At 47.0% G+C, this 26,131-nt stretch overlaps 1 protein-coding gene across 4 annotated transcripts in view; it reads left to right on the top strand.

Moving 5' to 3' along the window:
• The window catches only part of PASD1 (PAS domain containing repressor 1), an 86,323-nt gene that overhangs the window by 45,911 nt on the left and 14,281 nt on the right, over positions 1 to 26,131 (top strand). For all 4 annotated transcript variants that reach the window (XR_012160615.1, XR_012160614.1, XM_073358342.1 and 1 more), the window contains 8 exons: positions 801 to 883; positions 7,052 to 7,158; positions 13,028 to 13,175; positions 15,352 to 15,433; positions 18,437 to 18,560; positions 21,097 to 21,206; positions 21,819 to 21,905; positions 23,090 to 23,248. Coding sequence is in view for 2 of the 4 variants with exons in the window: in XM_073358342.1 (XP_073214443.1) it covers positions 801 to 883; positions 7,052 to 7,158; positions 13,028 to 13,175; positions 15,352 to 15,433; positions 18,437 to 18,560; positions 21,097 to 21,206; positions 21,819 to 21,905; positions 23,090 to 23,248 (900 nt within the window). In the remaining 2 variants the exon portion in view is untranslated. The remainder of the gene's footprint in view (positions 1 to 800; positions 884 to 7,051; positions 7,159 to 13,027; positions 13,176 to 15,351; positions 15,434 to 18,436; positions 18,561 to 21,096; positions 21,207 to 21,818; positions 21,906 to 23,089; positions 23,249 to 26,131) is intronic.

The following is a 26,131-nucleotide window of genomic DNA, read 5'->3' as shown; positions in this document are numbered from 1 at the left end:
ATAGTTTGCTTAAGAATAGCGGAGAACAAAAGAGGCTCTCTGCGCATTATTGCATTGCCCAGCGAGTGCGGACTTGCATTTGAGAAGAACCATCGATGATAGCACGAGAGGGTCCTCCTTAAGCCATATGTTCAAGAAGTTACAAGGAAACACGGTTTCCAGCTGAACCCCGGGAAAAGCTGTATCTCCAAAAGAAACTTGCCAAACTCACCGACTGTGTAAGAATACTGCCTGCTCTTTTCTGACCATGGGAACCATAATTTTTTAACCCGCTGTTTATCCACAGAAGGGCACTATGTATATACTGTAATAAAGATAATAAAATTCAGTTGTGGCCCATTAACTGCCAGAGTGGTAGTTAGCAAAGAAATAACCTGCACCATTGGTTTATTATTATTTGTTTATTTGTATTAAAATAGCACGTAGGAGTCCTAGTCATGAATCAGGACCCCATTGTGCAAGGTGCTGTCAAACACAGAGCAAACAGACAGTCCCTGCCCCAAGGAGCTTACAATCTGCTGGACTTTGACATTGCCATCCTTACTCAGACAACTCTCATCTAAAGGCTGGTGTACACTGAATGTTAGGTTGACCTGGCTGTGTCACTCAGGGGTGTGAAGAATGCCTTCCCCAAGAGACATAGTTGAACTCACCTCAGCCCCAGAGGAGACACCACTTGGTTGGCGGAAGAATAAGTCAGTTTATTCTCCAAAGAGTCCTTGTACGTGTTATAAAGCTGTGTTGTCACACAAGCCATTTTCCTAAGAGTGAAATATTAAAATGCACCCACTGTTCTGCAGGAGGTGTGCAACATTGAAGAGCCATGTGAAGAATTCACATCGAGACACAGTTTGGAGTGGAAGTTCTTATTCTTGGACCACAGGTGAGAGGATTGTTTTTCAGATATAAATACAACATGTGGTGATTGGAGAATATACAAACCATGGTTTAGAAAAGGAAAACTGTCCAGCAAATGTTGTCTGAGCCCCCAAGCAGAATATTTCACATTAAATGAGAACACTAAGGTGACACTGATCAAAGCCTACACTTCACGCCTTCTTAAAAGCTTTGCTCTCTTTCATATTTAAGGGCAGTAAGAAACTGTGTTCGTCTTCCATTAATGTGAGCTGGAAATATAGCACATATAAAAATGTCCAGGTTCATTGTGGTACTAAATAAGTTATTAACATAGAACCACGTGGGCCATATTCTCCGCTAGTGTAAATAGGCAGAACTCCATTGATTTCAGTTGGCAGCAGCTGAGAATCTGACTCTGTTCTTTGCCCTGTTGATTTGCATCTTGATATAGAATTAAAGTTTTTTTTAAAAAAGAAACAAATTAAAAGAATGGATAGTTGTAATTATTGATTTATTTTGACTGAATGGAGATAAGATACTACTGGGGAGTGAAATAGACTGGAGATCACTTGGTAAAACTTTTTTAATTATAAAAGGGCAAGTGTCCTTCAAAAAAAGCATAAAGCCTTTGTACTCTTGCTTATTTGTGTGTGTGCATGAATACCTAACAGTATTACACACGTTCCCTTCTTCCATAATGCACAATAGTACTATCCCCGGAGAGCGCAGACTCTAGCCATGTACTTACCACTGGAAAGACCAGGCTGAGAAATAAAATTCCTTTGCTGAAGGCTTATTTTCTAAAGAAACCCAAATACCACCCTGTACATTCAGAGAGAGAGGGGAGATATTGCAAGAAATGAAAATGAAATTAATATATTAATCAGAGTAACTACACTGGAAATCCTGTCTTGAGGTACTGATGAGAAACCACTTCTGCTGCAGTTTTGTTTGCATGTTACTCATGCTGTCGAGGTCTAATTAATGTAACTTTATAAGAATTGAAATTGGTATATGCAGTAGCCTAAATTTTTAAAAGTGGATGTCTAAAGTTAGGCTAAGTCAATACTGAGATATCTAAAGCAGCGACTGGTTCTCAAGGGGCTGAGCACCCAGCAACTTCTGTGAAGAAAGCTACCAGGAGCCGGCCTAAGAGCTTTAGTGAAATATATCCAAGTGCCTTGTGATGAATCTGGGATGTGACTCAGAGAGGAATTTTTCTATTTCAGTCCTGGTGATATCCCCTGTGAGGAAACCATTGTTCCTGAGCGTAAATTAAGCTAACATAGGCGTTTAGCTGGAGTGTATTGCAGTGCCTGATGTAAGCAGTGAACATGGAGCCAGGAGTGTGCTTTCACTCGTTCAGTCATTGGTTCAATGCACAATTTAATAGAATAGTAGGGGCACCGCGATTCTTTCATAGAATATTGTCAGCTATTTCTCAAGGATTATTTTCCACTTTTGCGGGGCTGATCCTGAAAGGTGCTGAGGCCATAGGTGTAGCTGGTGCTGAGCTCTAATCAGAACCAGGGCCTCGTTCGCTCAGACCTAGCGTCTGCGATGGAGCGCAGAAGCAGGTTAGGACAGTTCTGCTGAGCTATATAAACATCGACCAACTAGAAACATCTGGAGCCTAAAATTACATAGAGACATCATTTAAGGGAAAAAACAAACCGGATGCTTTTGTATTGGTCTGTTTCTGTTCCATATTCTACTCCCTCCTCCATCGTTTGTTGCTCTAATTACAGTATTGTTAAAGGATCTTCTCCTGCAATCCCTGCACTTCAGTGATAACTTGAAGTCCATCCCTTTAGCCTTTCACACTGCATGCAGTCACTGATCTCCTACTCAGAAAACTGGAACAGTTCCTTTAGCACAGGGAATTGCAGACTTCCTTAGCAGTGACTAAGCTAGCTAAAAACTTTCAGATTGCTCAGCCAACATGCCGACTCCTTCTCCAATCCCAGGTTAGAAGCATTTTGTGGTTACATTCTCAATTAAAGAATCAGTTCCTCTAAATTATGATGACAAATCGGAAAGCATTGCACTTTCCTGAGCTGCTTAAAATGTTTGTCTGACGTTCCTCTGAAAGAATTATTGTCATGAAGATCAGTATGTTATTTCAGGCCCAAAAGACATTGGCTTGGTGGCATAGACAGACAGAAATAAAAGCCAGTTTAATAAATACACGTTCTGTCACATTTAATAGAAATCTGGGTCAGATAAAGAAAAGGAGCACAATGCTCTGTAAAAGATATTTTGGGTAAATATGACTCTCTTGTTTCTATTATTGTAGGGTCCCCTAGGCACTTTCCCCAGCTGTCCCAAAGAACTCACAATCAGAGAACGCTGACATTTGCTTCCCACAGATAATTAATGATGTAGGAGCAGGTTTTCAGAAGTGCTGAAAACCCGTGATGAGAGCTTGTGCTGCCTCCTAATGGCCACAGGAGACCGTTATGGCATTTGGGTGTAAGGGTCTTTGGCCACCCCTCCTTTACCCCAGCCAACCTCCTTTTGCAGGTGCAGGGAGTGTATAAATTGTGACAGCCCTAGGTGATCCTCCCATGGCTGGCTATGCTGTACTTAGAACCACTCAGTGTGGATGGAGTAGTGCAAATTGTCCCTAAAACGGGGGAGAATCTAGCTCTACTCTGGCCTGGTTTACTTGTGTCATGTGGATGTGCATTTGGTGCATTTGGTATGGTCTGAATCTAGTGCAGTGGTTCCCAAACTTTAACAGCCCACGAACCCCTTTCACTAAATTGTGAAATCTCATGAACCCCCTCCTAAAAATGAATATTTCCAGGGATTTAAATTTCCTCCACACTCCGTGAGGCTCCTGCTGCTGGACCCCGTTGACCACCCCAGTCAACTGAGCTCCACTGAGCTCAGGCTGCAGGTCCCGCTGACTGCCGGGGCTCGGGCTGCCAGCTCCAAATGCCCAGCCCCGCTCTCCCTGGGGCTCGGGCTGCCAGCCCCGCGTGGAGCGCTGGGGTTCGGGTGGCCAGCTCCCCCGCTGATGGGGCAGGGTTCGGGCTGCCAGCCCCAACTGCTCGGCCCCGCTCTCCCTGGGGCTCGGGCTGTCTTCTCTGCAACCGGGTCCCACCTCCTACCTCCAATGCCCGGGGTCCTCTGGCTGCCATGAGTGACATTTTTCTGGCAAATCCCCTGTAATGTTCTGCAAACCCCAGTTTGGGAACCACTGGTCTAGTGGTTGATGGCATTTAGCTCAGGCAGTAGAGGCTCATGCATTCAGATCCAGAGATACCAGGTTCAATCCCCACTCCTGACAACCCCAGTGTTATATTCACCCCCGATCAGAAAGCTCTAACGTTGCTTAAAGGTGGCAGCTGCATTTTGTTTGCTGTCTCATCAGCAGGTGCTATTTATCTCTTGGGGCCAAATCTATCCTCCCTTGTGCCAGTGCAACTGTTCACTGGGAGGAGCTGAGAGAAAACTGTGGCCTTTACTCATTTTCTGTTTCATTATTTCGTCTATTTCGTTAACATGTTAAAAAAACCCAAACTTTAAAAACTGAAACAGTAAAATCCCAACTAGCGCCATATTCTACTTCTGCCTTGGGAGTGTCCCCCTATAATGGGCTGCAACCCGCTGTCATGAAGGCCAGTGTGAGGTTTGCCATTGATTTCAGTGTGAACAGGATTGGACCCATTAAGAATGTAGCTGTGCTGTGCTATTGTGTGGCTTGCTCTGCTATCCACGTGAGTGTTTGTATCTCTTTATGAATGTTCTAGCTTAGAACCATAGCAGATGACAAAGATCTATGAAGTTATTCTGGCTATTCCCTTTCCAGGACTGGTTTGCTTTCTAGAACACTTCCTAGTCCTTTGCCATCCTTACGTCCACAGAGTAACAAAACTCACTCTCAAGATGTTTTTCCTGATAGTCACTCTACGTTTCCCCTTTCTTAATTTCTTCCCATTGCTCCTACTGATAGTCCCCTGTTAGTAACAGCATCCTCAGTGATTCTATTCCTTCCTTGACATTTTTGCCTTTCGGATGTAGACAGTTACCATGTTGCATGCCCACCTGGCTTCCTCATCTTTTAGTCGTCACTTAGCCAGTCTACACGTATGTAGCAGTTGTAATCTTTTCTCATAAAGCTTAGTTAGGTTTGTTTCTGTTCTCTGAACTCTTTCTAAATCTGTTTGACCATGTGGTGTCCAGAAATGAATGCAGATGGCACTGGAGCTGTATCATATATCGACCAGGACTGGATCTTTTTCTAAAAGTTACGTTATAGCTCAAGGAGAAGTTATGGGTTTGGTGCAGAAATTACTGTACCATGGCAAGTGTTTTGCAGAGGGTCACACTAGGTGGTCTTACAGGTCTCATCTGACCTTAGAATGTCTGACTCTAGAGAGAGCCCAATCCAGTGCCATGCGTGTCAATGGGAATCTTTCAGTGGGCTTGGATCAGGCCCACAGAGAGGGTTTACCTCTTGGCTCCGTGATGCTGGGCATACAGCCCCAATTCACACATGCCTTTTTCGTGTCCGCTTGCACTGCAAACTCCTATTGACAGAGCGCTGTCCACTCTCCCTGCGGACATTACTGGTTCCCAGGATTCTCCCTCCTTTTAAATCCAGAATCTCTGGTTTGGATTATTCCGCCTCCCCCTGCAGCAGATTAGCTTGCATTTTTCCCAGCTGAATACATTTTGTTATTTCGGGCCCATATTTCAAGCCTATTTTAAGGTCACCTGTTGGCACTGGCCTTCCGCAGAATGGTACTAAGACACACCAGCATAGAGGAGAATGGTCCTCTCTTTTTATGCCTTCAGCCTGTTCCTATGACGTTTAATTTTAAAACATTAACTATTTTGGGAATATATTGCCGTGTTTACTCTAGAGGAGTGAACTGAAAATGCTGCTTGTCATAGTGTTATCACACCCAGCAGCCAAGTCAAATGCACAGTAAAGCAAAGGGAAGGGTAAGAAGCCAAATAAACAGAATACAGCCAAATTATGACTTCCAAAGCAGACACAGTGTTCCCATTGAAGTACTGGGAGTTGCACATATGCAGCCGAGGGCAGAATTAGGCCTGTTCTTATGTGCAATAGGTGTAATAATTAATTATATCTTTGGTCCTGACTCGCAGTGTTGTGCGATGAGAATTATTTCCCAGGTGTTACCATGGCCTTGTTCTAGTGCGGTTCATTTACCACTTCACTATTGTAACTGCACCTTTTAAAAAAGTTCTCATTTTCAGCTTGAAAAGATGTAATTTAGTATTGGATTTCTAAACGCTGAATTGGAATTGGAAGCTTAAACCTGGTCCTCATTTTGTTTCCTCCTCTGTTCCCTGTTCATCTGCCGTAGACATCAGAGTCCTGGAAACCAGCTCTACATCTGTTCAGAAGAAAAATCTTTATTCTATAGAATGCACAGAAATCATTTTGCTGGTTTCAGTTCCCCAAGCCATGCCACGGGAATAGATTACTTCTCTTATAACCAAGCGTGTCCCTACATCCACCGGAGAGTCCTGCTTAGGGCTTGTCTACATGAACACTTAGATTGTGGCAAGCTGGGGTGTGAATCTGCCCCATGCTAGTCTTCTGCGCACTGAGTGTCCATGGGGACCATGCTGCTGGGCACTAAAAGTTCCCTAGTGCGTTTAATCTACGCTCATTGCAAAGCAGTGTAGATCAAAGCACACTATGGGACTTGGATTGCATGTCAGCAGGATCCACACGGACAGTTAATGTGCGGCAGGCTGCTGCGGGGTAGATTTATGCCCCAGTTTGCCACATACTGAGTGTTCATGTAGACAAGCCCTTACTGTTTCTTCTACAGTTCTTCCCCAGATGACATTTGCACCCTGCCTACTGGATAATTTTACACAGTCTCCAGTGTATTATGCACACGAACATCCATAGCATTTCTTAAGCTAACAAACATGATTAATGAATGAGTCACTTGCATACATACGTGCTTTTCCATACACCCACATAATGAATAATGAATAGACAAGGAAACAATAAACAGATACCTTCTCATTTACTCAGTTTTGACATATTTATCTTTATTTCTCACTCAGATACAAAGAAATCAATATCACTTCCAGCTTTCTGGCAAGGAGATATTTGGTTTTTAGTTTGCTAAAGATCTACCAAATGGTCATCCCATCAGGTTTTGTATTTACGTCTTTCTCTTTGCGTTTATTCTAGGGCCCCGCCTATTATAGGGTATTTACCCTTTGAGGTTCTGGGAACGTCAGGTTATGATTATTACCACGCTGATGACCTGGAGCTTCTCGCTAGGTGCCATGAACACTGTAAGTTCCTTTCTCATTGCTTGCAGGGAACTGACAACATGCACTTATGACACTTGTGTGAACAGTAGCTCACGAAAGCTTATGCTCAAATAAATTTGTTAGTCTCTAAGATGCCACAAGTACTCCTTTTCTTTTTATGTTTATTAGGGAAATTCTTTCCTATTCCTGTAAAATATGGCTTAGTTCATGCCTAACTAGGAAAGATGAATCCCTAGGACTCTGTTATTTTATCAGGGCAAGTTTTATCAGTGAGAACTTGCCAAACTGGCAGATATCTGTTGTGTTTGGGTGCTGGAAGTCAGTTGCCCTAGCATATGGTTACTGCAAAACTGAGAGCCAGAGCTCTTGTCCTCCTTTCCTGACTCTGCTGTTGTGTTGCTGTGCGAACAACCTTGATTCTTGGGTTTTTGCTGATTGTCACAGCTGCTGAGCACTCTCCATTCCCATTGTCCTCAGTGGAACCATGCATACTTAGCACCTCTGGAAAACAGCTTATAATTAAGTTCTGAAGCAGGTTATAATTAAGTTCTTTGTGCCTAGATTACCCATCTGTAAAATAAGCATAATAGTGCCACCTCATTAAGTTGTTGTGATACTTAATTACTTACTATTTGTAAAATGTTTCTAACATACTGAGATGGTTTCTCAAGAAATATTGTGCACAGATTCCCTGTTGGCTAAAACGGGTGGTATCTGTCAGTCAATCTCTCTCTCAAATCAATCCGAGAGGAAGGAGTAGTTTTATCAAAAGTGCAAAAGAACTAATTCTATAGGGCAGGGGTGGCCAAACTGCGGCTTGTGAGCCGCATGTGGCTCTTTTACGGTTGAAGTGTGGCTCCCAGAGCGCGCCCCCTGCCCCCATGTCCTCCCTTCTCCACTTATCAGACTGAGGTGGGGGGAAATTCGTGGCTTCTGCCCTGCGGCAGACTGATGGGGCAAGGGGCTTCTGCCACAGATGACTGATGCCTGCTGAGGGGAGGGGCACAATTTAAAGGTTCCCCCCCCCCAAAAAGCTTGAGTCATGCCCCACCAGGCACGCTTCCCCCTCAGCAGCCCGTCCCTGCAGCTCCCAGGTGTTAGCTCCCCTTGGAGAAGCAGCCGCAAATAGCTGGGAACTGCAGGAAGGGGCTGCTACTCCCAGCTGTTTGCTGCTGCCTCTCCCCATGGCCGCAGCTCCCAGCGTGCCCACGCCAGCAGCTGCCATGCAGGAAAGAGACCCAGTGGCACCATGTGACCTAGCAGGGCCAGCAAACCCTCTGGCAAAAATCTCAGGGGGTGTGTGACCCCATGTTCCCCTCTCCCCCCATGCATCATCTCTGGCTTCTGCCCAGTGGGGAGGGGGTCTCGGGGCTTCAGCCCCATCGGGCACGGCTGCCAGGGCTCAGGCCTTCAGCAGGAGTGGGGCTTAAGTTCTGAGCCCCGGCAGGTGCACCCCAGCTCTCGAACGTCTGAAGATCGTTGTATGTGGCTCCGAAGGTCAGTAAGTTTGGCCACCCCTGCTAGGTATAGTTGTACAATAAGGAACTGATGAGGGTGTATGTGCAACCCCTGCCCTCTGCTGGATAGAATCAGAACTGCTCAATGGTGTGTCACCGTCCTATATCGCAGGGACAGTTCTGAGGTTATGTGGACCCCAGGGGATCTGCAGCTGCCCATTGTCATCTGGGCAGAAGCTCTGTGTCTGCACTAACTCTGGAGCAATTAGCTAGCTTCCAGGTGATATGGTGTCATTGGCAAGATGTGGGCAGCTTCTGGCTGGATACCCTGTGGGTGCTCATTCCCACCCCGTTTCAGATCTCTGACCCCACAGAGGACCCTCTGGGGTTGGGGATTAGAGGGTTGGTGCCGAATAGGCAGGGACAGATGCTGCCCCACTCCATATCCTGCACAAGAAGATCAACCCTGCACTGATAACTCTGGGGAACAATCAGGCCCAGTGTGTATGCGAATGTGCCATGTGTGAATGCCATTATTGGGGCAATAAGGTAACAAGAATCAAATGGAGCTCTGCAGTCAAGTTGCCATAGCCCTTGTGTCACGCTTCAGGGCAACTGCACCTGTATTCCCCCTCTGGTCCAGCAAAGGCACCCACTTAGGCTTCTGGTTTCCCAGCTCTCACCTCTGATGGGTGGAGACACAAATCTGTCTCCCTCCCGACTGGGGTATTTCCAAGCTGCACAGCTCTGTGAATTCCCCACCAAGTCCGACTGCCTAAACAGGCCTCCTTTGCCTTCTCCTCAGAGGCTGTAAACAGCATAATTGCCAACAGTTAAGTTACCACACAGCCCTTTGTAAGCAAGCACATTTATTCTTAAGGTAAAAGCAGTACAGAGAAAACATTCAAAGCAGTAAAAGAAGCTACACGCATGCTAATAAGCTTACCAGAGATCACCCCAACTCTACTACCAAGGGCTCTGACAGGGGGTTAGTCCTTCAAATACCACATAGGTGGTTTTCTGTGGTTACACATTCATGATACCTTTTGTTCAGAATAAGAACACACAGGAACCCTTTATCCAGCCTCGGTCTTTGATCTGGGAGCAAGTACTTGATAGACAATGGATTTCTCCTCAGGGCATAGCTTCAAAAGGTTGGGTCCAGAGGTATAAATTTGCATTTCCTTCCTCCCAAATATTTCCTGGGAAATCCCACGCAACTTCTTTTATCCCAAACATTCCTTCTTGTCTGACCCATTGTTTAAAAGAGTCCTTTGATGCTCAAGGGTTTACATTAATCATGCAATGAACTCCTAAAATACATAAACTGAATTCAGTAAGGTTTGTCCAGGACATTTCAGGAAATTGCCATGTATGTCACAGTCTGGTATTACTGATTACATTTCATTACTGGTAATAATGTGTGCTGAATGTTCTCATTAGCCAGATTAGGAAGAGCACTCAACCTGCTGCTATCTACCCAGTGGTTTGCTTTTAAATTCTTCAGGGACTATCCATACCATGGCTGGCTTGCTCCCCGCTACAATATATCATGCTGCTGTTACTACAGATCTCACTGGAGCTTGGAGCTATTCTAAGGAGGGGCTGGGAGGTGGGATTGGGTAAATGGGGTTGTTTTACTACCTGGTGTGGGTTTGTAAAGCTTCTCTGTTATTGTTTTATGACCCCATATTTTTTTCATTTCATCTGAACCCTATAGGCACCTGAACCCCTATAAACCAGCTCTCTTCTCCAGCTGGCTTGTGCAGGTGGTGGGAGCATGCTCAGCTACCCCATTGGGGACAGCCAGCCATGACGGGAATGCACACTATAGAACCTTAGATGAAAACTCAGGTTTTAAGTTCCTTCTTAAGCACTCAATTCCCAGTCTCAGCTGCTTCTGCTCTCTTCAAGACGCAGCACTATATACAACACTTGTAGCTTCCATGACAGCCATGAGCCTCACATTGTAGTGTCCAAAAGGGTGCATTTTTGACGTTACTAGCATTAAAGGCTGTATACATAGGTGCCGGCTTCCTCCAGGCCCGGGTGGGTGCTCAACCTCCTGCTCCACCCCGACCCCTTCCCCCAAGCCTCCATCTCCGTCCCTCCTCTTCCCGCCCCTGCTCTGCCCCAGGCCCTGCCTCCCCATCCCATCCCCCAAGCCCCCGCCCTCACTCCACCTCTTTCCTGCCCAGTTCCGCCCCCTCCCCACAGCGTGTCCCATCCCCACTCCTCCCCTTCCCTCCCAGAGCCTCCAGCGTGCTGTGACACAGCTGATTGCGGCGGGCGGTAGGTGCTGGGAGGGAGGGGGAGCGGGGCAGCAGGTGGGCAGGAGGCACTGGGGAGTGAGGGGGAAGCTGGCTGCCAGCGCGTGTTGGAGCACCCATGGTTGTATATGTAATGCAGTGTATGTGTGCAGGTGGGTGACACCTTCCAGTACTATTGCCCCAAGACTGTAGATGCAATTATAGAATTTGGAATTGAGTCAGTTTCCAATTGTGAGTTAAGAGTAGTTTCCGGTGCTACATGTACTTCTCGGTCCCCCAGCCTTATCTTGTGTTTTTGCATCCCGTTTTCCCCTTCCCTCTTGCTGTCAAAAGACCCAGACAAACAACAGGGGAACTGGTTCCAGAGTAGCAGCCGTGTTAGTCTGTATCCGCAAAAAGAAAAGGAGGACTTGTGGCACCTTAGAGACTAACCGATTTATTTGAGCATGAGCTTTTGTGAGCTACAGCTCACTTCATCGGATGCGTTCAGTGGAAAATACAATGGGGAGATTTATATACACAGAGAACATGAAACAATGGGTGTTACCATGCACACTGTAAGGAGAGTGATCACTTAAGGTGAGCTATTACCAGCAGGAGAGCAGGGGGGCGGGGGACGGGACCTTTTGTAGTGATAATCAAGGTGGGCCATTTCCAGCAGTTGACAAGAATGTGTGAGGAACGGGGGGCGGGGGGGGGGGGTGTTTGAGATAAACATGGGGAAATAGTTTTACTTTGTGTAATGACCCATCCACTCCCAGCCTCTATTCAAGCCTAAGTTAATTGTATCCAGTTTGCAAATTAATTCCAAATGTCCTTATGTTACCATGTGCTTGCAGTCAGGGGCTTTTTACCAGCCATAAGGGTGAGTGATGGAAGGGAGGGGGCAGAGAGGAGTGAGTGGGGGTCAGGGTCTTGGGGGGGAGGGGCAACGCAGGAGCGGGGCCTCAGGGGAAGAGGCAGTGCGGAGGCGGGAACTCGTGGGGAAGGGGTGGCGTGAGGGCAGGGCCTTGTGGGAATAGGTGGTGGGAGGTGAGGGGAGAAGGGGTCGGGCCTTGGGGAGAAGAGGTGGTGCGGGGGCAGGGCCTCAGGGGTCGTGCAGGGGGCAAGGCCATGGTTCAGCCTATTTAGATACCTAACTCTACTGGATCTGTGGGTGGAATCAGATACTCAGGCATCTAATCTACCTACTTAGTTACTTATATTCCCCATCCCGATATTTTCTGAGCACCTCACAAGTGCTACAAAAGTTATCTGCTCAGCTACCCCAGCATGGACAGGAAGTGTTGTTATCCCCATCTGGCACGTGGGCAATCTGAGGAAAAGACGATTAAATGACTTGACTCAGGAAACTCAGGAAAGGTACTCAGGAAATCTGCAGGAGAGCTAGGAAGTGAATCCAGCTGACATGGCTCCCAATACAATGCATTAACCACAAGACCATCCATTCTTCTCTATGGGCCTCATCTAAAGCCCTTCGAAGTCAATGGGAGTCTTTCCATTGAGCTCAGCGGGCTTTGGATCAGCTCCTGAAAGAGCTCAGTTGTAGGCAGAGTGAATTGCTGGTGCAAAATTGTGCCTTTAGTTTGGGAAGCCCTTTTGAAAGCTTGGTCATTAATATTACATTTTAGTAAACAACCCTTGTTAAATGGTATTTTAAAAGGGAGATGTAAGTGGTTAACTTTAGGCACAACTGGGTCTCAAAGAAAGACTTGGTTCCGTTCATATACAGTCTAATCTGTGGACATTTCAATTAGCAGTTAAACAGACTTTCCACTTTCAGATCAGGGTTCTTCTATTATAAGCTTCCTGACTTTAAGCCAGCAATGTCTGAAATGCATGCAGCTAGACTGATAAAGTGCCAATGTACTGTTCGGTAGATGTCATTTATATGTACTGTTTGCTGGCAAAAAGCAGAATCTCTGCCTGTGCCAGCTATGACCATTTATAAAAACGAACCCCAAATCTTGGAGCACTTTCTTTTTAAATTAATAACCGCAAATCAGATTAAAACTCAGCACCTGGTTGAAAATGTAAGCAATGTTGAGGAAGAATTGATAGCAATGTTTGCGCTGTTAGACGGGACAAAGCTCTTCTTCTAATCTCAGTCACAATCAGAATGTAACTGTTTTATTAACCAAATTGTTTCTTTTCGTTTAACAGTGATGCAATTTGGAAAAGGAAAGTCCTGTTACTACAGATTCTTGACCAAAGGCCAGCAATGGATATGGTTGCAAACACACTATTACATCACGTACCATCAGTGGAACTCCAAACCTGAGTTCATTGTTTGTACACACCTTGTAGTGAGGTAGGAATATGTGCTTAACACTTTCTGTTCGTCAGTGTGCCCATCTATTTCATTTTCCATTCTTTTATGTGTTAGCCAAATATTTGTGGTGTGATTCGACTCACTGTGATGATACATAGTTACATAAAATTATTATCGGTGAGAACTTGGAAATTGTTTTTAATGTTTTCATTACTCACTTTTTGGCAACCAAGCCAAAAAGCCTGGAAGCAACATTTGGCTGAGTATATTATGTTCCACTTCTGTCCTTAGCCATGACACAGATCCATCAAAAATTTAAAGCTGTTCATAACCAGAATGCTTTATGGATGTCAGTGCATCCATACACTTCTTACAAACCTTTTTGATCACAACTTTAGATAGTTGTTACTTGGAGATAGCTGTTTATGAACTGTAAAAATTAGCATATGACACCCCTAGTGGTGGTTCTGTTGTACTCATGGCATTAAATGTGCTATAAATCTTGTACAGTCTTGTTCTAGTTTTGGAGGTTTGTGATACACAATTATTGGGTTGGAATCTGCTTCCATCTGTGTCAGTGGTAAATTTCCATTGCTGGTTCAAACAAGACTGAGTGTATACTTAGAATGGATTTAGAGGAGGGTTTTAAAAAGAAATGACATACCAGTTTGGGGTCAGCTAATTTTAGTAAAAATGTGAATTTATCCTTGTCTTCCCTGTTTGAGACTATCAAATATTTGGAGAAAAGCCCATTAGTAACCAGTTTTTCTGTTTAGATATTTTGAAATACAACCTTAAGAGCATCGTATCCTAATAAGTAGGCATATGTGGGTAGAATTTTATATGCTGGTATAAACCACACCCTGAGAGCTGTTTTAATTTGAATGCGTTCATGAGGCTTGTTGATTCTGCCTTGTTTTGGGAAATTTTTAGACCTTTCTGTCACCTAAGGTTCCGGCCTTATGGAGTGTGAGTGAACATATTTTTCTGTCTCTGTCTCTGGTACATGCACATCCTAAAGTCCTAGACACACATCAAATAGTTCAGGTTGAACATACATTTTACTTAGTAAAATAGAAAAATTAATAGAACCTTGGATTTGAAAGATGAAATAAAGGAAATTGGTGGCTAAGGGGCCAGACTCTGAAGTGGTGTAAATGGGCAACTCCCAATTGACTTCTTAATGGATCTGTGCTCATTCACCCCCCCTTAGAATCTTACCCCAGCCTTAGTTCTAACACTGTACCCTTTCCCACACGCCATATACATACTGGAGAGTCTCTGAAATATCTCCTGGATTTTAAGAACTCTCATAGTTAAATCTCAGGTCTTATAAATCATTAATGTTTTATTATTTAAGAGACAGTTAGTAAGAGCTGCAAGAGAGCGTACTCTGAGGCACATTCTCCAGGGGACTCAATGGGCTTTAAATTTGGCTTATCACTTACCATCATTCCACATGCACAGCTTCCATTGAAGTCGGTAGGTAGATTTGTATTCCAATCTGTGGTGATGGCTGCATGCTTTGAAAATGTGCCACCCCATGACTGAGAGAAAGGTTCCCGTGCAAGTGTGATATTGTTCAGTTACAAAAACAGGGGTCACAGCCATGCAGGCCTTCCTCAGGCAAAGCTCCCGGGGGAGTAGCTTGAGTCCCATTGAGCGACTGTACCACTGTTATTAAGACACACAAGAAATTGTCTACAGGCTGGAAGCGGTGTGTACCTCCTACTACCTGCATCAGGACTGTTTCTCTGACAGGCTGTGGAGAATGGGGAGTTCCTCTGTGAAGGGAATTGTGGTAAGGATGAAGAGGCTCTTTTTCCCTGCTGTTCACGAAGGAACACAGTCACAGAGCTTTGCTTTGAGTATTGTTTTGCTGTCAGACATTTAGGGCCAGAATTTATAAATGAGCATCTCAGTCGGTGCCCCAGATTACATGTGCAGCTTCTTGCATCTGCTCTGCAGTTTTGCATGTGCAAATGGTACATGTGCACCTGTAAATCAGCAATTAGAGTGTAGAATACTGTGCCTTTTGCCCACGAACAATTGTGTGTACAAAGCTGGAGGTACAAAATAAGAGGTCCTCAGAGAATTGTATGTCAGCTTAGCTGTCATTAAGGAAGCAGTCATCGTTTTTATTTCACAGCCTATTTTTTACTTCCAATAGGCAATAAGAATTGTGTTCTAAATCTCTCTTTTTCCCCCAATGTAGTTATGCAGAGGTTCGAGCCGAAAGAAGGAGAGATCTTGGCCTTGAGGAGTCATCAATCGAACTGGCATCTTCTTCTTTGAAGGTAGTGCATGCTGAAGGGAGCGAATAAAAGGAACTCATTAATGTTAGAAATACATACGGACTACACCTTCCCTGTTTCCCTTTACTCACCTCCAAACCGAATAGTTCTTTATCTTTCAAACCCACCAGGAGGATTTCCACACTGCTTTGCACTAAAATAGCTCGTTTATAACAATGCAAACTCAATAATTGCATCGTTATTAAACTGTTAGGTCAGATCTCCCGCTCTCTCTGAGACCTTTACTCAAATTATATCTTAAGCCACCTCAGTTCAGCAGAAGAAAAGACGCTATTTTACAGAGAGCAGAATGAAGTTTATTAGATAGTAAATGATATACTAACTCTCAGTACCACCGACATACAAGGCACTGACTACAGATCAGTACCACAGTGTTTGCCGCTTTTATGCTGACTCACCATGGGTAATCAGACAAAGATGGGAAGTGAAGGGAAAAGCATGATTTATTGATTTTTGTTTTCAGGTCTCAGCCATGTTTGCAAGGTTGGGCAGAGCTGTGATCATAGCTATAATTTCCATTGTTTGGATCAATCGGGCATCGTCACTCATGCTCAGTTAACAGGGTCATTTCAGTTTCGTTTAAATATATCCACCGAATAGCTTCAAAACAAGACATTGGAAAGTCAGTCATTTCAAGTGGCTCATTTGGTAATCGTTTGGGGTTATCAATCCGCTAGCTTTCTAACTCTTCAGATATTACTTTAGAGAAGCCAGTTCAAGGGAGGTGCAGGGGGGCTGATTATATAATAATAAATCTTTAATACACTGTGATCCTTACATGGCAGACTGTTTGGGCATGGTGGAGCTGATTGCTGAGTATGTGTGTGTATGTGAGTTAGACTGGTTACAGACCATGGTGTATTTTGGAAAGTTTGCTGTCTTAAAGACCCTCTGTTGCATTCAAGCAAAGACTCATTCTAGCAAACAGCTCTCACTGACCTGCCGGGGCACTGCTTTCCTGCCTTTTCTTTCCCATCCCTATTGATTGCCAAGACATTATTACCCAGACCTCGAACTGGACCTGGCTGGCCTCGGGTGGCAGGAGGGATGAAAAAAGGACAAGCAGCTCTGTCTCTCCCATTGGAGGGAGAGCAGGAGGAGGAGGGGTGCGAGGTTAGCATGATTAGCTCCCTGGATGGGTGTGGAAGGCTGGCAAACAGTGCGGGGAATGTGACTGGCTTGGCCGTCCTGTTGCATGAGAGGAAGGCTGTTTTGCCCTCAGTGTACGTAAACAGTGTGCTGGGTGGCTTGTTCATGTAAGACCTCGGGCTCCTGTCATGATTGTGTAGGGGGCAGGGATTAGGCCAGTCCCCTCTCCAAATATTTTGCCAGACCCACTGCCTTACTTGCTAGAGTAGCTCCATTGGAGTCAGTGTGACTACTCACATGGGTAAGGAGAGCAGGGATCTCAGCTTAAGCAGACACTCGCCACCTGGCATTGGTATACAAGCTAATCAGGCTGCGGCCGATATCCCCCAAAATTGGTCTGTATCTCCTCCCAGCCCCCTCCCACCACATCTGCAACAAATGAAATGTTTCCCTTTTCCAGCCAGCCGGTTCCTCCTGCCACGTTCACTCGCTCATTCCCCAGTCACTGCCCAGCGTGTCCGAGCCAATGAGCTGGGACATCCCTGGAGAAATTGGGCAGAAGGAAGCTAATTATAAAAGCGCGCTTCTATTTATACACCAATCAATTGGCAATCAGCAGCGACGGGAAAGGGGCGCGAGAGGACAGCTGTAATGCAGGAGGGGAGTGTGTAAAGAGGGTTGGGGGTGACGTGGTGCCCTTCCCATCCAGCCGCCTCCTTCCCCCTCCCCGTGCTGATTCTCACAGGCATTGGCTTAGTGTGTGGAGTCCAGCTGGAGGTTGAGGTGCCATAGACAGGCATATTATTAGTCGCTATCTATATTACAGTGATGTCTGGAGGCCCCATTGTGCCAGGCACTGTAGATACACCTGGGAAGAGACAGTCCCTGCCTCTAAGCATGTACAGTTTCAATAAACCAGAGGGAGTGCTGTCTCCGGTTGACGTGGTGGGCGATACCGAGGTTACCCAGACAGTGTGTGATGGAGGGGGGAGTTGAACCTGGATCTCCTGAGTTCCCAGCCAGCATCTTAGCCATGAAGCCACGCTGCACCTGCCCTCACACACACAGTATTAGGCAGATCTCCAGTGAGGGGGCTGGTGAGGAATTTCCCTCTGTGATGCGATGGCTTTGCCACACTGGAGGCTGGGCTGAGGGTGGGGGAGTGTCTCCTTCCTGTGGTGCATCTCGCAAGGCTCAGAAGGGTGTACGTTGAAGCTAAGCTCCAGGAAGAAGACATGGTGCTATAACTGTGGAGTCCATTGCTATCGCCTCTAGGAGCTTGGGATGGGTCCGTCTGATAGCAGCCAGCATCATCCCAAAGCCTGAGACAGGTCCGGGGTCCCGGGAAGGCAGAGGCAGGAAACCGTGAGTGCCCATGCAGGTGTTATGCCAGGCGCAGGCAGCAGGTGCACCCAACGACGAGCCCAGCTCTCACTCGGAAGATGGCTAGGTGAGCGTCTGAGGGTCACCTCTCCAATGAGCTTCTAGGGCTAGTGCTTAGGGCCTCCAAGGCAGGATTGTAGCACAGGTGGGCGCACCTGCGTGACCACCGCTAGAAATAACAATATCGGTGCAGCAACACGGGCTTCAGCCCTGGCTGTACCCGCACGCCAGGGAGCCTGGGCGTGCACTCTCCTTGCTGAAGACCGGGCTGCTACATCTGCACCTCAGGTGCAGTGCAGACATACCCTAAGGAGTATCTAAGGGTCTCTTTTGGGGCAAGCTGCCGGTTGTTTCCAATCACCCAAATTAATATTGTAGCTGCAGCTGTGGCCCTTTAAGAACCAAAGACCGTTTTTGTCGGAGAAAGAGCCACGATCAAGATTCCAGGGGGTTCAAGCTGATGTTGCTTTTGTGCTGCTAAGGATGTTGCTGTCTGTGTTTTATTCACTGCAGAGTCACAATAGTTACATAGACATCAGGCAATGTGCAAACAACCAAGAAACCAGCAGGGAAAGAGTGTCTGTATCCTCTCCTAGCTCCCGGCGATCTTCGCACACGGCACTCTCCGACTCAGCATGTACGTATCCTAGTCAGCATCAACAGATCCCAGCAAAGGCTGTACTTATATATTGGCAAAAGCTTGGAGCCGCTTTAAAAAATCCCTACACCTCAAATCTCGGTTGGAAGTTTTAAACTATATTGACAGGTTTCAGAATAGCAGCCGTGTTAGTCTGTATCCACAAAAAGAAAAGGAGTACTCGTGGCATCTTACAGGCTAACCAATTTATTTGAGCATAAGCTTTCGTGAGCTACAGCTCACTTCATTGGATGCATGCAGTGGAAAATACAGTGGGGAGATTTTATATACACAGAGAACATGAAACAATGGGTGTTACCATGCACACTGTAACCAGAGTGATCAGGAAAGGTGAGCTATTACCAGCAGGAGGGAGGGGGGAACCTTTTGTAGTGATAATCAAGGTGGGCCATTTCCAGCACTTTACAAGAACAGTAGGAGGGGAAATAAACAAGGGGAAATAGTTTTACTTTGTGTAATGACCCATCCACTCCCAGTCTCTATTCAAGCCTAAGTTAATTGTATTCAGTTTGCAAATTAATTCCAATTCAGCAGTCTCTCGTTGGAGTCTGTTTCTGAAGGTTTGTTGTTGTAATATTGCCACTTTTAGGTCTGTAATCGAGTGACCAGAGACTGAAGTGTTCTCTGACGGGTTTTTGAATGTTATAATTCTTGACATCTCATTTGAGAGTCCTAAAAAACTGTGAGGGGACAGTCTGCCGGGTGGCTAGTTTATATCTGTCACACCCGTCTGAACTTAGAGTAGCCCCCTTTGGCATCTTTAGGGTTCCCTGAGCACAAGGATGGGACCACGCTTGGCCTCTGAATGCACCAGCCTTTCCCAGCAGCTGAACCACGGCAAAGCTGACGGGGTTAGTGAAGGTCGCCGCCATGGCTGTGTCTTTGCTGACAAAGAAACAGTGTGTTTTTACCATAGGACAACTACCGCGGATTAGTCGCCTTGCTGTGAAAGCAGAATGCAGACAAGGCCCCTACAGTTTTACCATAGGCGGGGCCAAGCCTGGGCGGGAGTTTAGCACGGGCCTTGCCTCGCTCCTCACAGCGGTACAGCGCCTCGCCTCCACTGGGATTTTACAGCGGGGTTGCTAACCCACGTTGGTTATCTCGCTGTAAAACTGCCTTTTTTAAGCTGTGAAGACAAAGCCCAAGAGGCCAGTGCTTGTGAGGAGTTAATCGAGGGAGGAGGCAAGGCCTTCTTGGTGGTCCTCCTTTGTCCTGCGAAGACGCCTAGATACTGCAGCGGCAGGTGCATTGGAAATATACATCGTCTGTGCAGCCAGGCAGGTGGGGTTTGGGCTGTGATCGGGAACGGGACGAGAGCCAGTGAGTGCAGAGATAGGGGAAGGTTGTGCGAGGAGAAGGCTCTGATCCCAAACGTGGCTGGGTCAGAGAAGGAGATGACTATTAAATGAGTAGAGGGGGTGGGAGGGACCAGCCCAGGATGTATCTACACTAGACATTTGCCCCTAAACTTCCCCACTGGTACAGTTCCACTGGGCACTGTAGCAACTGTGGGCGCTCGAGGGTAGTAGACCAGTGCTGGCATTTTAATAGCTGTGTCGTTTACTCCCTGCTCAGGGCAGGTGCAGGTCACACTGATTAAAGCCCCGACAGCTGTCAGCCCTTAGCACCCAATGCTACTGCTGCTCCAGGGGTGACAATGTGGGGAAGTTTAGGGGGGAAATGTGTAGCTTTTTAGCCTTCCTACTGAGAATCAGACTAGATAGTCATAGCTGGAGCAACAAGATACTGGAGTTCAATGTGACCTTTCCTTGAATGCCCTTAAAAAATGCATCCGTTTTATCCATTTCAGTAGAAACTGCCTGTCTGTCTGCTCAGCTCATCATTACTGTCTTAGTTTGAGGGCTAAGTACTGCAGAGGCCGCATGTGCAAATCTAACCTGGTCAGACATTTAATGTCTGAATGGAGGCGAATCAGTGCCCAGGAAGATCTGGGAGACTGGCCTCCTGATATGAAGAGCAACGTGGCTGGGATCTCACCTTGTCACATTTGGGCTAAGGACGAGGACTCACAGGGATGTTACATGCATATAATGCACTGGGGTATTGAAAACAAGCCCAGTGGCCCTGTTCGTGCGGTGGAATATTCAGAGTGGGTTTCAGTGCAGAGGTGGTCTGGCTTCGTGCTCTCGTGGGGAAGCTTGTGTATCTCTGTAGGGCTCATGTGGTGTGGCTCATCTGGAGAAACACCCTAGAGAGAATGTTGAAATTATTACCAAAAATGGGCCACCCTGCCCAGAAGGAGAAGGGTAGATGATGGGTAAGCAGGTCTGGGCAGCAGTTCATGGTCATTAATTGCTACCCTCTTGCTTTCTTTGCCACGTTTAGGCAATTGTTAGAGCAGATATTTTTGTGAGGTCCAGCAGTGTCTTGGGGCGCTAGGTAGCAGCTGGAGCTGCCATGCCTCCACTCTCCTCCACTCCTATTAGAATAGGAGAGCATGTCTGATGGCCTCATGCCGTTACTTTGTCTAAAAGGAACTTCTCTTTTGCAGCCACCTCATCCATGCGGCATACGGAGGCCAGCACTCCCACCAGGCAATCCGTGCCAATGGGTCAGCAGGAGAAGGCATCGCTGAGGCTGGCCTCAAGTGGGAGCGCACAGGTAGATAACCCTGCGAGCGATGGCCTTTCTAGCATGCACTTAGCACTGAAAGGGAGACAGTGATTTCGGTGGTGGTGGGTTTCATGTGTGGGTTTTTGGGGAGGGGACACTGCAGACTTACACCCTGGTCTCGTGGTGCCTGGAGTTGATTATGCTTGCCCAGATCCAGGCGAAGCCCAGTTTTCTCAGGTGAAGAGGGTTTCATCCGGAAGAGGCCAGATTCATCCGTCCAGCTGTGCTGACTCCAGAGGAGTTACCTGAGGGCTCGCTCTGTCCCCAGGTGACTGGTCGGCACCTGTTTCAATTGGTAAAACTGTCAGTCGGTCGCTTATTGCAGCCCCACATGGAGCTGTCTCTCAGGTGGTAAAAGTGTGGTACAGGAAGGAAGTGAAAGATCTCTGAAATGCGAGGAATTCAGCCAGGGAGAATGGGCGTGTCCACAGGCCACGTGAGAACGTCTTCCCTTGTGTCTGGCCAGCGCTGATGCTTTGACAGCGGGAGCCCCTCGGGGTAACACATTTGCTCCTGCAGTAGATCTGGCACTCAGTAACTCTCTTGGCCCTCACGTCAGGTGCGCTGTGGTCTAAACCAAACCGTTGTTCTCTTCCCCAGGCAACAGTAACTCCTCAGGCACCCGCTGAACATCTCACTCTGCACCAGGTGGGCCAGCCAGCAATTCCCTCGCAGCAACCTGTGACGGTATGTGGTTTGGTTTTGTTAAGATCATGTTAGCTCTTGCATGACCAGCAGATGGTAACATTATTGTAGCAGAAGGGGAGGTCTGAAATCATTGCCCAAGAGACTCAGCTGGCTTGAGTTAGCCATGCTTTACCTCGTTGCTGGCTGCACCAGGTTTGAGAGCGGGGGACCTTTGTTCTGGTTCCAGAAACAGCATTCTCCCAGGTTATTTTTTCTGTGTCTGTGCCATCGAGCGGCCCATCAGAGAAGCACATGCAGGCAGGCCCCTCCGATGACAGTTCCTGAGTGCTCTGTGATATGAATGATACTAGCGTTAGCAAGCTACTTGGCTCAGAAACAAGAATTTGACGTGCTCCTAGTTCCACCGTTTGCATCCCTTCTTCTTCTTCTCTGACTCACTCAGGACTAGATCCTGGGATTCCCCTGGGTAAGGGGCATTGTGTACTTGCATTGACCCAGGAGCAGCCCAGGGACCAAACTGTGACTCAGAGAGTCACAACCTGGGGTCCTGTTTCCACCTTCAGTCTAGAGGGAGGAACGGCTCATCAGCTCTTGACCCTGCACACAGGCTGCTGATGTGGGTAGCTGCACAGGGGTGTCGGGGGCACCTTAAAGCCCCTTACTCCTTGCACGTGTATAAGGTGGCTCATGACTGAGGTCTTATTTAGGGCTCAGTATTTCCATTGACTTTTCTGGGAGCTGCATCAGGCCTGTAGCCCATTCAGAATAATTTTTAGAGTAAGTGCCTTCCATAGTATAAGGCTCATAGCAAGCTCCTGCCATTTAGCCATTCTGCTTTGCAAGGAAGAAATGGAGCAAAGTAACAATAACCAATAAACCTAGGGATGCAAGGTTTGATAGGAAGAGTAGACAGCTTCCTAATTCACCTGACCTTTTCAATACAAGTAAAGAAAGATAACCAAAATCTGATTCACCACTGGGTTACTCCACATCTATGCTCGGTGGAGTAACACCAGTGGGAGATTCTAGTAACGCAGTGGTGCACTGGCTTACAAGTGTCCAACGTGTAATTTTTCAGTATAGTCATCTTTTCCATGGGGGCAGCTTCCCATATTTTGAGAAGCAGTCTGTCCTGCATGAGAGCATTCACTTTTCTGCGGTCAGCAGCAATATTAGTCCATCCAGCTCGGGGCTAAGCGTGAAGTGTTTTCTGTTCTCCGCAGCCAGTGTACCACTTCCCAGCCCAGTTAGGGATGATGCATCAACTGAAAGAACAGCTGGAGGAGAGGACTCGCATACTGCAAGCTGACATCAAGACACAGCAAGAAGAACTCCATGTTATCAAAGAGCAGCTCCAACTAGTGCAAGATTCCAATCTGCAGGTATATGAATCTGTTCCAGTGTCCCCCGCCCCCAGTGGTGAGCTGGAGCCGGTTCGCACCGGTTTGCTGGAGCCGGTTGGTAAATTTAGAAGCGCTTTTAGAACCGGTTGTCCCTCGGGACAGCCGGTTCTGAAAGGGCTTCTAAATTCAACAACCGGCCAAAAGTGGCGCCTTAGGGAGCACCTCCGTGGGTGCTTCGGGGCTGGAGCAGCCACGGGGAAAATTTGGTGGGTGCAGAGCACCCACCGGCAGCTCCTCGCCCGGCCCCATGTCAGCTCACCTCCGCTCCGCCTCCGCCTCCTCCCCTGAATGCACCGCCCCGCTCTGCTTCTCCACCCCCTCACCCCCCGCCCCCCGGTTTCCTGCGAATCAGCTGTTCATGCAGGAAGCTGGGGCGGGCTGAGAAGCAGGCGGTGGCTGCGCACTCAGGCCCTGGGAGGCAGAGGTGAGCTGGGGCGGGGGGGTGCGAGGAGGGCCGCCCGTGCCGCAGCAGGTAACCCGGGGTGGGGGCGCGCAGGGGAACCACAGGGGGCAGAGAAGCAGAGCGGGGCGGCGCGTTCAGGGGAGGAGGCGGAGGCGGAGCAGAGGTGAGCTGGGGCCGGGCGAGGGGCGGGGAGCTGCCGGTGGGGGCTCTGCACCCCCCAAATTTTCCCCGTGGCTGCTCCCCCTGCTCCCCTACTAGCTATGCTAATCTGCCCCTAGGAGCCAGAGGGACCTGCCAGATGCTTCCTGGGAGCTGCCCCAGGTAAGCACTGCTGGGACTCCCCATCTCGCCCCCCGGCAGGTCCCTCTGGCTCTTAGGGGCGGGGCGCGGTGGGCACCCACTACCGTGGCCCACAAGACCCTTCTGCCCGGTTCTGGGGGCAGTCAGGGGACAGGGGAGGGGGTGGATGGGGCAGGGGTCCTGGGGTGGGGGTGTCAAGGAACATGGGGAGTTGGAAGGGGCAGGAGTCCCGGGGGGTGGGGGCAGTCCAGCACCCCCTCGTGGGGTGAGGAGGGAACCAGTTGTTAAGATTTCGGCAGCTCATCACTGCCTGCCCCCATGTCTGATTCCCTGGGCCCAAAGTATCATTTGATTTTATCTTAAGCGTCAGGACATTCTAGACTGGTAGGAAAAGAGCCTAGTGGGGTGTTTTATCTCCTGCCACAAGGAAAAAAATGAGAAATGAATCCTGTCAGCAATGTATTCCTAAACTCTTGAACTGCTGAACCGTGATCATTCCTGAAAGAAAGGACGGTTTAGTGTTTGTAGCAGCAGGGCTGGAGGTTCTTGCTTCCCTGTTGTTTAAATATCAAATTGGTAATTGTGCCAGATCAAAAAATTCCCAACGTTTATGTCTAATAAAAAGTCACCTACTCAGGAAGAGCTTGGAGTTTTAACGATGGGGTAAGACTGCAGAAACTCAATAGCAGATTTCCACCTAAAACTGACAGGGTTAATAGGGTTGGGGTGGCCATGGATTCCACCTCACTATTTGGGCACAAACAAACATTTGATTTTCTGCTATTCACAGTTCACTATCTTATTGTATTTTATGATTCTGTTGCAGCTGCTTTATGTGTGTTGACTGACACAGCGTATGAGTTGGAGACACTGGGGCCCATCTAACACAGTACAATTGAGGCCTCAGCATTCTCTCCCTGGGTGTGATTGTTATATACCCTAATGTGAAATATACAGGGCCAGGTTGCCAGAAATTGGGGTATAGGATTGCAGAGGGGAAAGAGTAGAGAGAAAGAAGGAAGGGAGAAGATTAAAGCAACAACTCACACAGCCCAACATGCGCAGTGGGAACAAAGGAGACTGTGAGAACGTTGTTGTTTCATGCTACCTTCAACTGTTGTATGTCACTTAAGTACCACAGATAGATAGTGCATTTGTGGCTAAAGATTACGCACCATCTAGTGGCTATTCCAATAATTATGGTAGTTGGCACCAGTAGGTTCTAGCCATTGTAAAGACCTCAGGCAGGTTTCCTCCAAAAGAAATCCATTCATGTGCTGTTAAAGGTCAGCAAGTGACTAACTTTATTCCAGTTAGAAGCTTTCACAGAGGAAACTCCATCACTGAGCGCCTCAAGTCAGGGATGGGGAATTTACAACCTTACTGCCAGAGCTACTTTTTCTTAATTTGTTATTTAATCAGAATTTCTGTCTCTTAAAGTGTCTGGAATAAAATTACCTTGTTGCTCCCCCTAGTGGTTCATTACAGTATGAAGCGCTACAGTGGACAGTGATGCCATTATGGAAAATAACATATGCTTTGCTGTTTGAGAAAATACAATATTTGTGTTCCATATTGGCTACAGCATAAAATACACACAAGTTGCAATAAAAGTATCATTTGCACAGACCCATCCTGCAGTAACTCGAACAAAGCAATTCACAACGTTGCACAATCCCCCGTATCCTTAGCTGCCAGACAATTCCATAAAACAAGAGACCAATTTTTAGCTTTGACACGAGCATTTCTGGGTGAAATGAAAAAATTCTGTATCACACTATTCACCGGCCCTGAATGGTCACAGACTCTTGGCAGTGTTTATTTGGGAAGCCAGGTAACAGGGTTGTATCGTGTTATGAGATTATCAAAGGTTGGTTTTCTGTTCTCTCTTAATGTTGTGTTTGAACAAGATAGGATTAGAAAGCAGGCCCAAATTCCTCCTAAGGAATTAGAGGACATATATTGTTAATAGTATTACACAGGATATGTCCTGCTAGTGAAAGCTAGTGCATCATAATTGATGCCAATTTCTGGAAAAAAAACTTCCTCTAATTAAGGAGAGGTGGCTATTCGAATCAAATACGACACTAAGGAAGGCAATAATCACTCTTTATCTGTTAGATTACGCCATGAAAGAAATAAGTAGATGTGACACTAAA

Source organism: Lepidochelys kempii, chromosome 9, assembly GCF_965140285.1.
Source record: "Lepidochelys kempii isolate rLepKem1 chromosome 9, rLepKem1.hap1, whole genome shotgun sequence".
In the NCBI taxonomy this organism is placed as follows: domain Eukaryota; kingdom Metazoa; phylum Chordata; order Testudines; family Cheloniidae; genus Lepidochelys; species Lepidochelys kempii.
Note: the sequence above shows the minus strand (reverse complement) of the source record. Positions and strands in the feature narration are given on the sequence as shown.